General features: G+C 39.5%; 1 protein-coding gene across 1 annotated transcript; it reads left to right on the top strand.

Moving 5' to 3' along the window:
• Positions 1-62: 62 nt before the first annotated feature.
• On the top strand, positions 63-13,029 carry cpox (coproporphyrinogen oxidase). The gene is made up of 7 exons (XM_057841869.1): positions 63-789; positions 910-1,053; positions 8,634-8,744; positions 8,869-9,010; positions 10,445-10,663; positions 12,083-12,187; positions 12,263-13,029. The coding sequence occupies exons 1-7, from the start codon at positions 231-233 to the stop codon at positions 12,345-12,347; spliced, it is 1,365 nt and encodes a 454-aa protein (XP_057697852.1). The 5' UTR covers positions 63-230; the 3' UTR covers positions 12,348-13,029.
• The last annotated feature ends 137 nt before the right edge of the window (positions 13,030-13,166 follow it).

Here is a 13,166-nt window from a genome sequence, read left to right as displayed (position 1 = left end):
TGGTCGCAAAGCTTCCTGGGACTTTTAGTTCGCCTACCAGTTAAGGCTCAGTTTAAGTTAGCTGTAGAAAACTATACTTCCCATAAACCCCTTGCTCAATACCACGGAAGTACGCGATACTTGGCGTGAAACTGTTATCAGGAAAGCTCAAGTTCTGATAATGTTTCGTTAGTTTATTCACGCTCGGTTACCACCAAAAGAGCTAAGAAATTGTGAGTGTCTATAAAAACATGGCGACTGTCGTATTTATTAAAAATGCAGCACAGGTTATGTCGAGGAGGTGTTTTATGTATAATTTAAAGGGGCTGTCAAGAGTTGGAGAGTGTCATTCGTCAGTTTCCTTTTGCGGTAGTCGCTTGCCACTGACATGGTCGTCCAGGACTACCGGAGTACGGTACATGTCCCACGGGACTGCAAGCAGGTCGGCAGCCGGCGGACGAAACAGCAGGCGCGGAGTGCTGGCGCTGACAGGGGCAGCGGCAGTCACCACAGCCGCTGCAGTCGCAGGTTTCTTGGCCAACGTTCACCACTTCCAGCGGGCCGAGATGGCGACTCTGGTACCTCAAGTGGCCGAAGAGGAGAAGCACCAAGAGGAGGGCGACATATTGGCCAGGTGCAGGGGCTTCATGTCGCCCCCGGTCACTGACGTCGCCGTCCTGCAGAGGCGGAAAGGCGAGATGTGCACCAGGATGGAGATGCTCATCATGCAGACGCAGGCCGACTTCTGCAAAGCTTTAGAGAAAGTGGATGGTGGGACGTTCAAGGTGGATCGATGGGAAAGAAAAGAAGGTAGGATGCATTGAAGCAACTCGTCAAAATTAGGCTTTCATGGGAGATTTCGGTACGCATTTTCTGCAGCAGTTGTCCAGTTATCGTTATAATCACAATTGCATGCATGAAACTATATAGGTGGTGGTGGGATTAGCTGCGTGATGCAGGATGGAAAAGTGTTTGAGAAGGCCGGAGTCAACGTGTCAGTGGTGTTTGGAAACTTGACTGAAGAGGCAGCCAAGCAGATGAGGAGCAGGGGCAAGGTCCTCAAAGGAAAAGATGGTGAGCATCGTCGCCTTTATCAACTCTTTTGTGGAATATTTCAACATGTGTAGTGCTGCAACGATTAATCGATTAACTCGAGTATTCGATTAGAAAAAAATATTCAAATTAAATTTTGTTGCTTCAAGTATTCATTTAATGAAAGTGGCGTTGTAATGGTTTATTTTGAAAGTGCATTTAGTTTTATTGATTAGGGTGGATACACTGCCCTTTGGCCTGCCTCTTTTCACATGGCTGAATTCAACTGCTCCCTGTTAAGACCAACGTAAGCTAAGTTTTTGTTTGAGCTAATGTTTTTTAATGCATTCATAATTTAATTTATAGACCCCAATCACCAACGTCACACAATGACGTGTCGCTGTATTGTGCCGCCATATTTTCCGTCATTGTGTGTCCGTATTCTCACTGGTCTCAATTTATTGTGCAATTTATAGTGCAATTCATGGAAGCCCCGGTGCTTTCAGACGCTGTAAACTCATTGGATGTGTTGCATAAAAGGCGTTATGTGGAAAAGCTTCGGTCGATCCATTCGCCAGATCCATATTTGATGCCTAAATTGATATTTTTCTACCCGCTGTCTTCCCCGTCTCTGCCTGACATCTGCTACCCTGATATCTACAACTATCTTGTCCACAGAAACTCAGCCTATTCTCACGAAAGTTTGAAAAACTTTAAGAGCATCACTTTAAGCAACATTACCCCTTGTGACCCTTTACTTCCAATTTTCTAAAATGGCGACAATTCATTTTTAAAAAAAGTTGACTGCGATGGCCGACGCTTCAAGGATAGGTGGATATTGGACTATTTCTTCAATAAAATACACAACAACTGTGTCTGCCTCATTTGCAAAGAGACAGTCGCTGTTTTCAAAGAGTTCGATGTGAGGCGATATTACCAAACAAGACACGCTGACATGTACGACAAGATTACAGGGAAAATACGCAGCGAGAAATTAAAGCAACTTGAAGCTAGTTTAATTTCACAGCAGCAGTATTTCGCAAGAGCCCGAGGGTCGAAAGAGAATGCCACAAAGGCGAGATTGTTGAAATTATGAATTAAAAAAAAAAAATAAAGCAAATGTGACACACAGAAGGGCTTGCTAAAATTTGTTTAAATATATTGTTCTACGTAAATCAGCCAAGGTAGCCCCCCACATTTTTACCACACCAAATCTGGCCGCCTTTGCAAAAAGTTTGGACACCCCTGTTTAACTGATGATCCGTAGACGAGGCCAGCTTCTTTCACTTGGTACCAGCTAAATATTATTCAAAAAATAATGATGGTGGAAGAAATAAACATCTTGAATTTGAAACTGTATGTTGTCGGCGATTAGCCTCGCAATGACCTTAATTGTGGTTGTCAGCCCAAAACCCTCTAAATATACAGTGCCTTGCAAAAGTATTCGGCCCCCTTGAACCTTGCAACCTTTCGCCACATTTTAGGCTTCAAACATAAAGATATAAAATTTTAATTTTTTGTCAAGAATCAACAACAAGTGGGACACAATCGTGAAGTGGAACAAAATTTATTGGATAATTTAAACTTTTTTAACAAATAAAAAACTGAAAAGTGGGGCGTGCAATATTATTCGGCCCCCTTGCGTTAATACTTTGTAGCGCCACCTTTTGCTCCAATTACAGCTGCAAGTCGCTTGGGGTATGTTTCTATCAGTTTTGCACATCGAGAGACTGACATTCTTGCCCATTCTTCCTTGCAAAACAGCTCGAGCTCAGTGAGGTTGGATAGAGAGTGTTTGTGAACAGCAGTCTTCAGCTCTTTCCACAGATTCTCGATTGGATTGAGGTCTGGACTTTGACTTGGCCATTCTAACACCTGGATACGTTTATTTTTGAACCATTCCATTGTAGGTTTGGCTTTATGTTTTGGATCATTGTCCTGTTGGAAGATAAATCTCCGTCCCAGTCTCAGGTCTTGTGCAGATACCAACAGGTTTTCTTCCAGAATGTTCCTGTATTTGGCTGCATCCATCTTCCCGTCAATTTGAACCATCTTCCCTGTCCCTGCTGAAGAAAAGCAGGCCCAAACCATGATGCTGCCACCACCATGTTTGACAGTGGGGATGGTGTGTTCAGGGTGATGAGCTGTGTTGCTTTTACGCCAAACATATCGTTTTGCATTGTGGCCAAAAAGTTCAATTTTGGTTCATCTGACCAGAGCACCTTCTTCCACATGTTTGGTGTGTCTCCCAGGTGGCTTGTGGCAAACTTTAAATGAGACTTTTTATGGATATCTTTGAGAAATGGCTTTCTTCTTGCCACTCTTCCATAAAGGCCAGATTTGTGCAGTGTACGACTGATTGTTGTCCTATGGACAGACTCTCCCACCTCAGCTGTAGATCTCTGCAGTTCATCCAGAGTGATCATGGGCCTCTTGGCTGCATCTCTGATCAGTTTTCTCCTTGTTTGAGAAGAAAGTTTGGAAGGACGGCCGGGTCTTGGTAGATTTGCAGTGGTCTGATGCTCCTTCCATTTCAATATGATGGCTTGCACAGTGCTCCTTGAGATGTTTAAAGCTTGGGAAATCTTTTTGTATCCAAATCCGGCTTTAAACTTCTCCACAACAGTATCTCGGACCTGCCTGGTGTGTTCCTTGGTTTTCATAATGCTCTCTGCACTTTAAACAGAACCCTGAGACTATCACAGAGCAGGTGCATTTATACGGAGACTTGATTACACACAGGTGGATTCTATTTATCATCATCGGTCATTTAGGACAACATTGGATCATTCAGAGATCCTCACTGAACTTCTGGAGTGAGTTTGCTGCACTGAAAGTAAAGGGGCCGAATAATATTTCACGCCCCACTTTTCAGTTTTTTATTTGTTAAAAAAGTTTAAATTATCCAATAAATGTTGTTCCACTTCACGATTGTGTCCCACTTGTTGTTGATTCTTGACAAAAAAATTAAATTTCATATCTTTATGTTTGAAGCCTAAAATGTGGCGAAAGGTTGCAAGATTCAAGGGGGCCGAATACTTTTGCAAGGTACTGTATATTAAATGCATCTTACCAGATATAAAATGACTACTACATAGTCTGTGGTGATCGTTTGGTGCCCAGTATTCTTGTCGAATTGCAGCAGTCCATCTCGCTCTCCTCTTCGGGTCTCTCGGAATACGGTAGCGTGGGCGGAGTTGTGACGTCATGTGATCGGGGTCTATAGGTATATTTAGCCATTTTTTTGTGGGAATATGTCTCTGAACCATTTGTTAAGAGCATTTAAAATAAAAAAATCTAGCATTTTATTGCATTTAAGCTAGCAGACTTTTTCTATGTAAGTTAGCAATTGTTCTTTTGTTGTACACAGATCCTCATTTTTCCCCCCAAAATTTATACCATTTGAGGCTCAGCTAAGGTATTTTAATTTTTCATGTTCCTTATCCGATTACTCGATTATTCGATTTAACTAGTCCATCGATTAATCGACTACTAAAATATTCGATAGCTGCAGCCCTAAACATGTCTAATTTCCAAACAAGTCGAAATAGAAGTTAAGTGCTGTAAACTAAAACTGAAATCAAATCAAATAACTGTATGAAGCCTGACAGACCAGAAGAACAGTAGGTTATTTGGATAACAATACTACAGTGCTGGCCAAAAGTACTGGCACCCCTGCAATTCTGTCAGATAATGCAAAATTTCTCTCAGAAAATGATTGCAGTTACAAATGCTTTGGTAGTAACATCTTCATTTATTTTCCTTCCAATGAAAAAACACAAAAGAGAATGGAAAAAAAAAAAAAAAATCATTATCATTTTACACTAAACTCCAAAAATGGGCCGGACAAAAGTATTGGCACCCTCAGCCTAATACTGTGTAGCACAACCTTTAGACAAAATAACTGCCAACAACCGCTTCTGGTTTCCATCAGTGACATTCTTACAATGCTCTGCTGGAATTTTAGACCATTCTTCTTTGGCCAACTGCTCCAGGTCTCTGAGATATGAAGGGTGCCATTTTCAGATCTCTCCACAGGTGTTCTATGGGATTCAGGTCTGGACTCATTGCTGGCCACTTTGGAAGTCTCTAGTGTTTTCTCTCAAACCATTTTCTAGTGCTTTTTGAAGTGTGTTTTGGGTCATTATCCTGCTGGAAGACCCATGACCTCTGAGGGAGACCCAGCTTTCTCACACTGGCCCCTACATTGTGCTGCAAAATTTGTTGGCAGTCTTCAGACTTCATAATGCCACGCACACGGTAAAGCAGTCCAGTGCCAGAGATAGGTAAGCAACCCCAAAACATCAGGGAACCTCCGCCATGTTTGACTGTGGGAACAGTTTTCTTTACTTTGAAGGCCTCGTTTTTTCCCCCTATAAACTGTATGTTGATGCCTTTTCGCAAAAAGCTCTTCTTTTGTCTCATCTGACCACAGAACATTCTTCCAAAACGTTTTTGGCTTTCTCAGGTAAGTTTTGGCAAATTCGGGCGTGGCTTTTTTATGTCTCTGGGTCAGACGTGGGGTCTTCCTGGGTATCCTACCATAGAGTCCCTTTTCATTCAGACGCTGACGGATCCTACGGGTTGACACTGTTGTACCCTCGGACTGTAGGACAGTTTGAACTTGTTTGGATGTTAGTCGAGGTTCTTTATCTACCATCTGCACAATCTTGTGTTGAAATCTCTCATCAATTTTTCTTTTCTGTCCATATCTAGGGAGGTTAGCCACAGTGCCATGGGCTTTACACTTATTGATGACACTGAGCACGGTAGACACAGGAACATTCAGGTCTTTGGAGATATTCTTGTAGCCTTTAGATTGCCCATGCTATCTCACAATTTTGTTTCTCAAGTCCTCAGACAGTTCTTTGGTCTTCTTTCTTTTCTCCATGCTCAATGTGGTACACACGAGGACACAGGAAAGAGGTTGAGTCAACTTTAATCCATTTTAACTGGCTGCAAGTGTGATTTAGTTATTGCCACCACCTGGTATGTGCCACAGGTAAGTAACAGGCAAAATAAATGAAGATATTACTTCCAATGTATTTGTAAATGCAATCATTTTCAGGAGAAATTGAGCATTATCTGACAGAATTTCAGGGGTGCCAATACTTTTGGCCAGCGCTGTATGTCACCGAATTACCTTGTATGTAGGCTAGTCAGATAATCGAGTTTATTGATGAACCTTGTCAGAGTGACTATTCATGAGTTTTAGTTTTAAGTTAATCTCTCACATTGACCTCTTCCACTAATTGTGTGGTTGCAAACAGAGAAGAACTAGTTTACAAAAGCACTGTCAGCCATCAGTCAAATTAACTTATTTGGTTACTATTGTTACTTTTTAATGAGATAAATTTCATGTTGTGATATCATTAAATTACCATTTAAATGTGATGAGTTCATGTTTTAATATGAAAATTTAATATGTTAAAATGTGATAAGATTACTTCAGCATTTAGGAAAAACAAAACAAACTATGGTAGAGTAATTCCTTCCGGTTCAGATCACTTTTTGTTCTACTTCTTGTTCAGTGTTTAAAAAGATTTAAAAAGACAGACGTGCCTACTTAGTAGGGCTGTCACAATACAAGAATTCACAATTCGATTCATATCACGTTTCTTGATACACAAAACAATTTATATGAACAGTATTTTGTTTGAATAGTATTTATACTAACAGTCACCTGAACCTTGAACACTAATGAGAAGCAAAATGAATGAATAAATATAACAATTCTTACTTCGGCCTAAAATAATAATAATAATGCTTTTGTGGGAGAAAAAAAACAAATTATTTTGCCTTGAGCCAAAAAAGAATAAAAAAAAAACAAGCACTTCAGCAGCTTTCTACATCATGTTGCAACTCAAAACTTCACCGCTCAACTTAATCCGATGATGTATGCAGCAAATCGTCTCAAGAAAGAGTGGACATTGATCACTAATCAGCAACAAGATTAAAGGATGGCGAAATTTACTGGTCGCCCACGTGCGAGTAGAGGAAAAATTTACTGACATTAGCTGAAATTTTAGGGGCAAGATCATGCACTCGGTGAATTGAGCCCTGCAACAAAGAGATGAAGTATGCTCTTTCTTTACTCTTAATTTGTCCTCTCCCCGTCGGCCTTTTTCCTACCTGCGTTTGGGTAACAACAATTTTTTTCCCCTAGCTCACAGGTCGTTGTCGACAACTCAGTCCGTCTCATTGTGAATAATTAGCAAATGCAAAGATTTGGTTTTAACTCTGGTTAAACGCGTGTCACAATACTTTTCGGGTTGCAGCTATTGATTATTTAAGTATTCATCATGTACTGATTAGTAGGTTCGAATAATTGAGTCATCGGTGTATAAACATGTAATTCCTTGCAGAATAAATTTTATGAGATGTAAAAGAAAAATTGTTATGCTTGCAGTAATATTTATTTTGGCTTTCTAAGATTGCACTTTCAAAACTGCATAAAACGCGAATACAAAATAAAAATCCTGAGTGTTTCTTCAAACTATGCAGAATTGCACTGTTATTAAAAAAAATAAAAGACCTGTGCTCTGGCTCAAACAGTATAGAAAAATATAATAAATGAGGATATAAGTACAACAAAAGAAAAATTGGCTATCTTGCATAGCAAAAGTTCGCTAACTTAAATGGTATAAAATGCAAACTTTTTTTTTTTAACAAAGCTCTTAATAAATCGTTCAAACACATATTCCCACAAAATAATTCCAAATATACGTCTAAACTATATTACGAATGCATAAACAAACATATAAGCTCAAACATAAACTTTAAAAACCTTAACAGGGAAGCAATGGGATTCAGCCATTAGACGAGTTATGTCATATTCACTGTTGCCGCTAGAGGGGAGTGTATCCACCAAAATCAGGAACACACTTTCAAAACAAACCATTAGAACACCACTGTACTTAAACTAATCCTTGAGGAACAAGAATTTGAAGTTTTTTCTGATCGAATTAATCGATAATCGTTGCAGCACTAGTTACTATCGTCTCACACCACGAGGCAGGATCATGACTCTTGAGTTTCGCGATTTTGATGCAATTATCGTTATGGGTTTACTACATAAGCGCTCAGTCAGTGATCTGAAATGGAAGGAATTGAATTTTGTTTTGCCAAACATGTCAATCAATAAATGGTGTGTAATGTACAAGCAGTATTTACTCTTTATCTGAGGCTTACCATTGTTTATACTGTTGTGTCCTCATTTGGGTAACAGTGAGCTAGAAGACTATCACAGCTGACTTTGCATGACTGGACTACAAACAAATATGGGCCACATATACAGTGGGGAGAACAAGTATTTGGTACACTCACAATGGGAAAACCCATTGGCAGTGTATCAAATACTTGTTCTCCCCATTGTATATAACCATTTACACTGACATGCACAGTCACTTCTTCACACGTATGCAGCAAACATGTTGAACACATTTCACTTCAGTGGCTTTACCATAATATTAATTGTTTTTGAATTGGTTCATCTTGTGATTTCACCTGGCAAAATGTAATCTAGCAAACACGCAAACGCATGCGCCATAATTTATTTTGCTAACAGTTCAACTTGGTGGCAGTCAGTGTCTAGTAGCTTTTATTTGAATTGCTTCCCTCAGGCAAGCTGCCATTTTGTGCCATGGGCGTGAGCTCTGTAATCCACCCCAAGAACCCGCACATCCCCACAGTGCACTTCAACTACAGATACTTTGAGATCGAGGAAGAAGACAGTGAGCGCATCGTCGTCCGCACGCTGACATCAGCGGCCGTGTCTTTGTATCTGTGACTCCATTGAGCTCATGAATGAATCATCACCCTTGTCGCTTTCTTTTTGTGTGTACGTGCGTGTCACAGGCTCCAAACAGTGGTGGTTTGGCGGCGGCACCGACTTAACTCCGGTTTACGTCAGTAAAGAAGACGCACTTCATTTCCACAGCACCCTAAAAGAAGCCTGTGACAAGCACCATCCGCAGTACTACCCTGACTTCAAGAAATGGTACGGAATGAGGGTGTGATGTCATCATGTGGGATGCAGAGGGTGTTTGCTCACTGCATGATGCTGATAAGACGACAGTGTAGGAAAAAGACCGTTAAGAGTGTGGCTATCTGATGGACTTGAATGAGTGACTGTTGTCAACCAAATATGATATTTAATGGACAGTTCATTATGCACACAAGCGAAATACAATTATTACACAAGCTGCATCAGAGATTTTGCATTTATAAAGATATTGTTTATACGAAGAGGTATTAGCTAAATAATATAATCTCGCTTTTTTCCCCCCCATTGAAATTTGCAGGCCAGCAACAATTCTGTTTTCGTACACCTTCACTATGGCTGCAACTAACGATTATTTTTATAATCAATTCATCAGAAGATTAATTAAACGATTAATCGGATAAATGTTACTTTTTTCAATTACCTTCACAATTTAACTTAAATTGTTTTAGGCAAGTTCTAAGTAACAATGAAGACCAAATGGATGACTATTTCCCTCAAAAATAATACTTTATTAACTGTATGGTACAACTGTACAGTTTTAAGTACATAAAACCTGTATGGTGTAAAACATAAAAATAATTTCTCCGTACACAAATAAGATAAGTCCTGTTCATTTAAATAAAAGTGCTGCTGACATTTTTTTCATCTTTTGGGAAAAGCAATGATATACAGTAAGTTTCAAGTGTCAATGAGTCATTTATTTCCTTTAAACAAACTAAACAACAAATTCAAATAAGGAGGAAGGAGACTAATGAACCAGTTTTCTTATCAAACAGTTGTTCATAAATACAATTAAAGTCCAATTTCAAAGCACTCTCTCTTGTATGACAATTTGCAGTTTGAATGGGAGTTTGTGTTGAAAGAAGATACTAAGCTGTTATATGAACGGGTTTATGTGTGTGGTTTCTTTATAAAAAATTAGACAACTTTTATATCAAACAATAGATCAAGTGCTAATATGGTTCTCCAAAACACAACACAACACAACACAAACGGACACTTAAGGCACTAATTAGCATAATTGCTAACTAGCTTACAGCTGCGTGCTAAGTAGTAAAGCCTTATCAACAAAGACTACAAACAAAACAATTGGCTTCATTTGCTCACCTTTGACGGAGGCACACTGGATTTAGCAACACAAAAGACAATCCAACTCTCGAGGCGTTGTTATATTAATTCAGCAGCCCAGCCTGAGTGTAACAGTGAACTCACTCTCTCTTGTGCCAATTAAATTACTGGGGCGCCCTCACAGCCGTACATTGCACACAAACAAGGATCCATATGGGACTGCTCATAGCTGCCGGAAAATATCAATTATCAAATTTATTGGCAATTAATTTATTAATCGGTTTAATCGATTAGTTTTTGCAGCTTTAACCTTCACTCTTTCCACATGTATCCCAACCTTGTGATCTTGTACTCTTCCAGGTGTGACAGATACTTCTTCGTCCGGCACAGAGGAGAAACTCGGGGCATCGGTGGGATCTTTTTCGACGACCTGGACGGCCCCAGTCAGGAGGAGGCTTTCGGATTCGTCAAAAGCTGCGCCCGCACCGTGGTGCCCTGCTACCTGCCCATCGTCTACAAACACCTCAATGATCCTTTCACTGCTGAGGAGAAGGACTGGCAGCAGGTGCGTCGAGGAAGGTGAGTGTTACCATAGCCGTTGTTGTTCAGATCTAGACTGTCAAATGAAAGCCACCTTAAAAAAAAGAAGATACAGTGGTACCCCGTCATACGATCCTTTCGACATCCGACGTAAAATTTGACGACGTGCTCGAAATACAATGATCTATGACAGTGTCGCAATTTCATTGTTCTCCCGCAAGACGGATGCACGGCAGATTTTCTCATGAGAGAAATCAACAAGGGTCCCAAGAAGGTTAGTGCGTTTGATGAAAAAAAGGAATAAAGTGACTCTTACCATTGAAATTAAGATGGAAATGACAAAAAAATATGAACGTGGTGTGCGCATCAGTGAACACATTCAACAATACGGCCGAAATATGTCTACGATCGAGACGGTCCTCCGAGGACCTCCGTTCGCCAGTCTCTATAAGTTAAGGTAACAATTATTATTATTGTAACATCGGCAAGGAAATCACCAGTTTCGTCAGGTTTATAATGATTTATTTCAGAACTTGTAAAACACCACAGGGCTACTGTCTGCCGTAGCCGACGCTAACAACAACATGTGTATAAACAACAAACACATATACAACAAATACATTGTTCAATGTATTTCTTGCTGTTGTTTGTGCTTGTTCTGTCTCCCTCTCCTTTTCTTCTGTCACCCCATTTCCCCTTGTTCGCTTCTTTCTCCTGATAAACAAGGCACGATGAATGATCACAGTAGAAGTATGTCATACTCCCATGTGATACATCAAAACTGTTCAGACTAATCTGACAGATTTTCTGTGTCAAGCAGCTGAACAGGACAGGTTTTTTAAAAAAATTAAAAAATAATTTAACGATAATAATTTTACGATTTAATAGAATTATAATGTATTCTTATGGGGAAATCCGCTCGACGTACGACCATTTCAACTTAAAAAAACAAGTCTTGGAACAAATTCAATTCATATGTAAAGGTACCACTGTACACAATTTCACGTTGAATTTGAGGTTATCATTTTACAACAATGAAGTCACATTTGATCTAGCTCATTGTTTTTTTTTTTTAACGTTTTTTTTTTTTTAACGTTTATGTAATTTTGTGTCACCAAAATAAAAATGTTTTCAAATAGTTTTGTTGTCCAATGTTCACATCATAGTTTTAAAAGTATAAATTCATAGTTTCAGGGAGAACTATGATGTAATGTTCTAAAGATCAACTCCGTCGTTTACTTTTTAATATTTTAAAGATGTAACATTGTAATTTTACAAGATGTTTTTGAGGAAAAAAATACCAACTATTAATAGGGGTGTAAATCACCAATTGCATGACCATATGATACGATATTGATTCTTTGGAAAAGTCTGCCATGATCAATTCAAGGGCTTTCAATCAATTTAATACAATATGCTCAACGTGATAAATTAGAGGAGTGTAACTGTATACTTCAGGTACGTTGAGTTCAATCTGGTGTACGATCGAGGAGTCAAGTTTGGCTTGGCCACGCCAGGATCCCGAATTGAGAGCATCCTCATGTCTCTCCCGCTCACTGCCAGGTAAGCATCACAGTGGCGTCGTCAACCAGAGCCCCGGGGCTTTTGCTTAGTAATGACGTCAATGTTTCTCCTCAGGTGGGAGTACATGCACGAGCCCGCCCTCGGTACCCGAGAGGCTGAGATGCTGGAGGTTTTAAGGAACCCAAAGGAGTGGGTGTGAGCACCTTGTTGTTTACACGTCAGTATGTACAGAGCATGCATGCTGTTCTTGAAAAATACCTGGTTTTAACTAAATAATTGTTTGGGTTTTTTTGTTTTTGTAATAACTGTTGTCAGTCACTGAAAGGCTAAGTGAAAAAAAATATATCAACAGAAAATGTACTGGTACATTGCCTGCTATTGGCACCTTATGTTGACACGTCCCTTTGTGTGGAGGCTAAAAGTAGTTCGCCCTACTTGAAGCGCTCGTTGCTCTTCTGTGCCTTCTGTTTGTTTTGTATTCTTACACCCACATGTAAAACAGAAACGAACTTGAACATTAATGCACTAGCTTCGTTTGAATGTGTCAATTTGTGTTGGCAGTTTTCTTTGTTTTTCTGGTTATTACTACACCTAAGGTGAAAAGTTTTGAGACTTCATTCAGTAGGATGAGAAAACGTCTCAAAACCTTTGATCCCATGTGTAACTGACCAGTTAAGGGTTTGCCTTTTGCAGCAGGTTTCATAATTGCATAATGCGACATGTTTATAAAAAAAAAAAAAAAAAACACCACAGAAATATGAAATCGTGAACGATATGATTAATTCATTGCGATAAACTATCTTTCATCAATCGATCCAATTTCCATTTTTTTTGTTCCTGCTTTCTACATATATAGTAAATATCAAGAATTTTGAGTTACAGCCTGGAGTAATTGCCTCTTTTGCTTGGTATATATTGTGACATACTGTAATGTATTCTGGATGCGCCATGAAAACTACAAATCTCAAACTGTAGATGGCCAACATACATCGACCCCTGTTAAATGTCATGATACATA

This window comes from Corythoichthys intestinalis, chromosome 7, assembly GCF_030265065.1.
Source record: "Corythoichthys intestinalis isolate RoL2023-P3 chromosome 7, ASM3026506v1, whole genome shotgun sequence".
NCBI classification, from domain to species: domain Eukaryota; kingdom Metazoa; phylum Chordata; class Actinopteri; order Syngnathiformes; family Syngnathidae; genus Corythoichthys; species Corythoichthys intestinalis.
Note: the sequence above shows the minus strand (reverse complement) of the source record. Positions and strands in the feature narration are given on the sequence as shown.

What these genes read in the sequence shown, in the direction of transcription:
- cpox (XM_057841869.1), top strand. Translation starts at nt 231, where the DNA reads ATGGCGACTGTCGTATTTATTAAAAATGCAGCACAGGTTATGTCGAGG. An exon ending in GGTCCTCAAAGGAAAAGATG is followed by an intron (nt 1,054 to 8,633) that starts GTGAGCATCGTC and finishes TGCTTCCCTCAG; the next exon opens with GCAAGCTGCCATTTTGTGCC. An exon ending in TGAGATCGAGGAAGAAGACA is followed by an intron (nt 8,745 to 8,868) that starts GTGAGCGCATCG and finishes TGCGTGTCACAG; the next exon opens with GCTCCAAACAGTGGTGGTTT.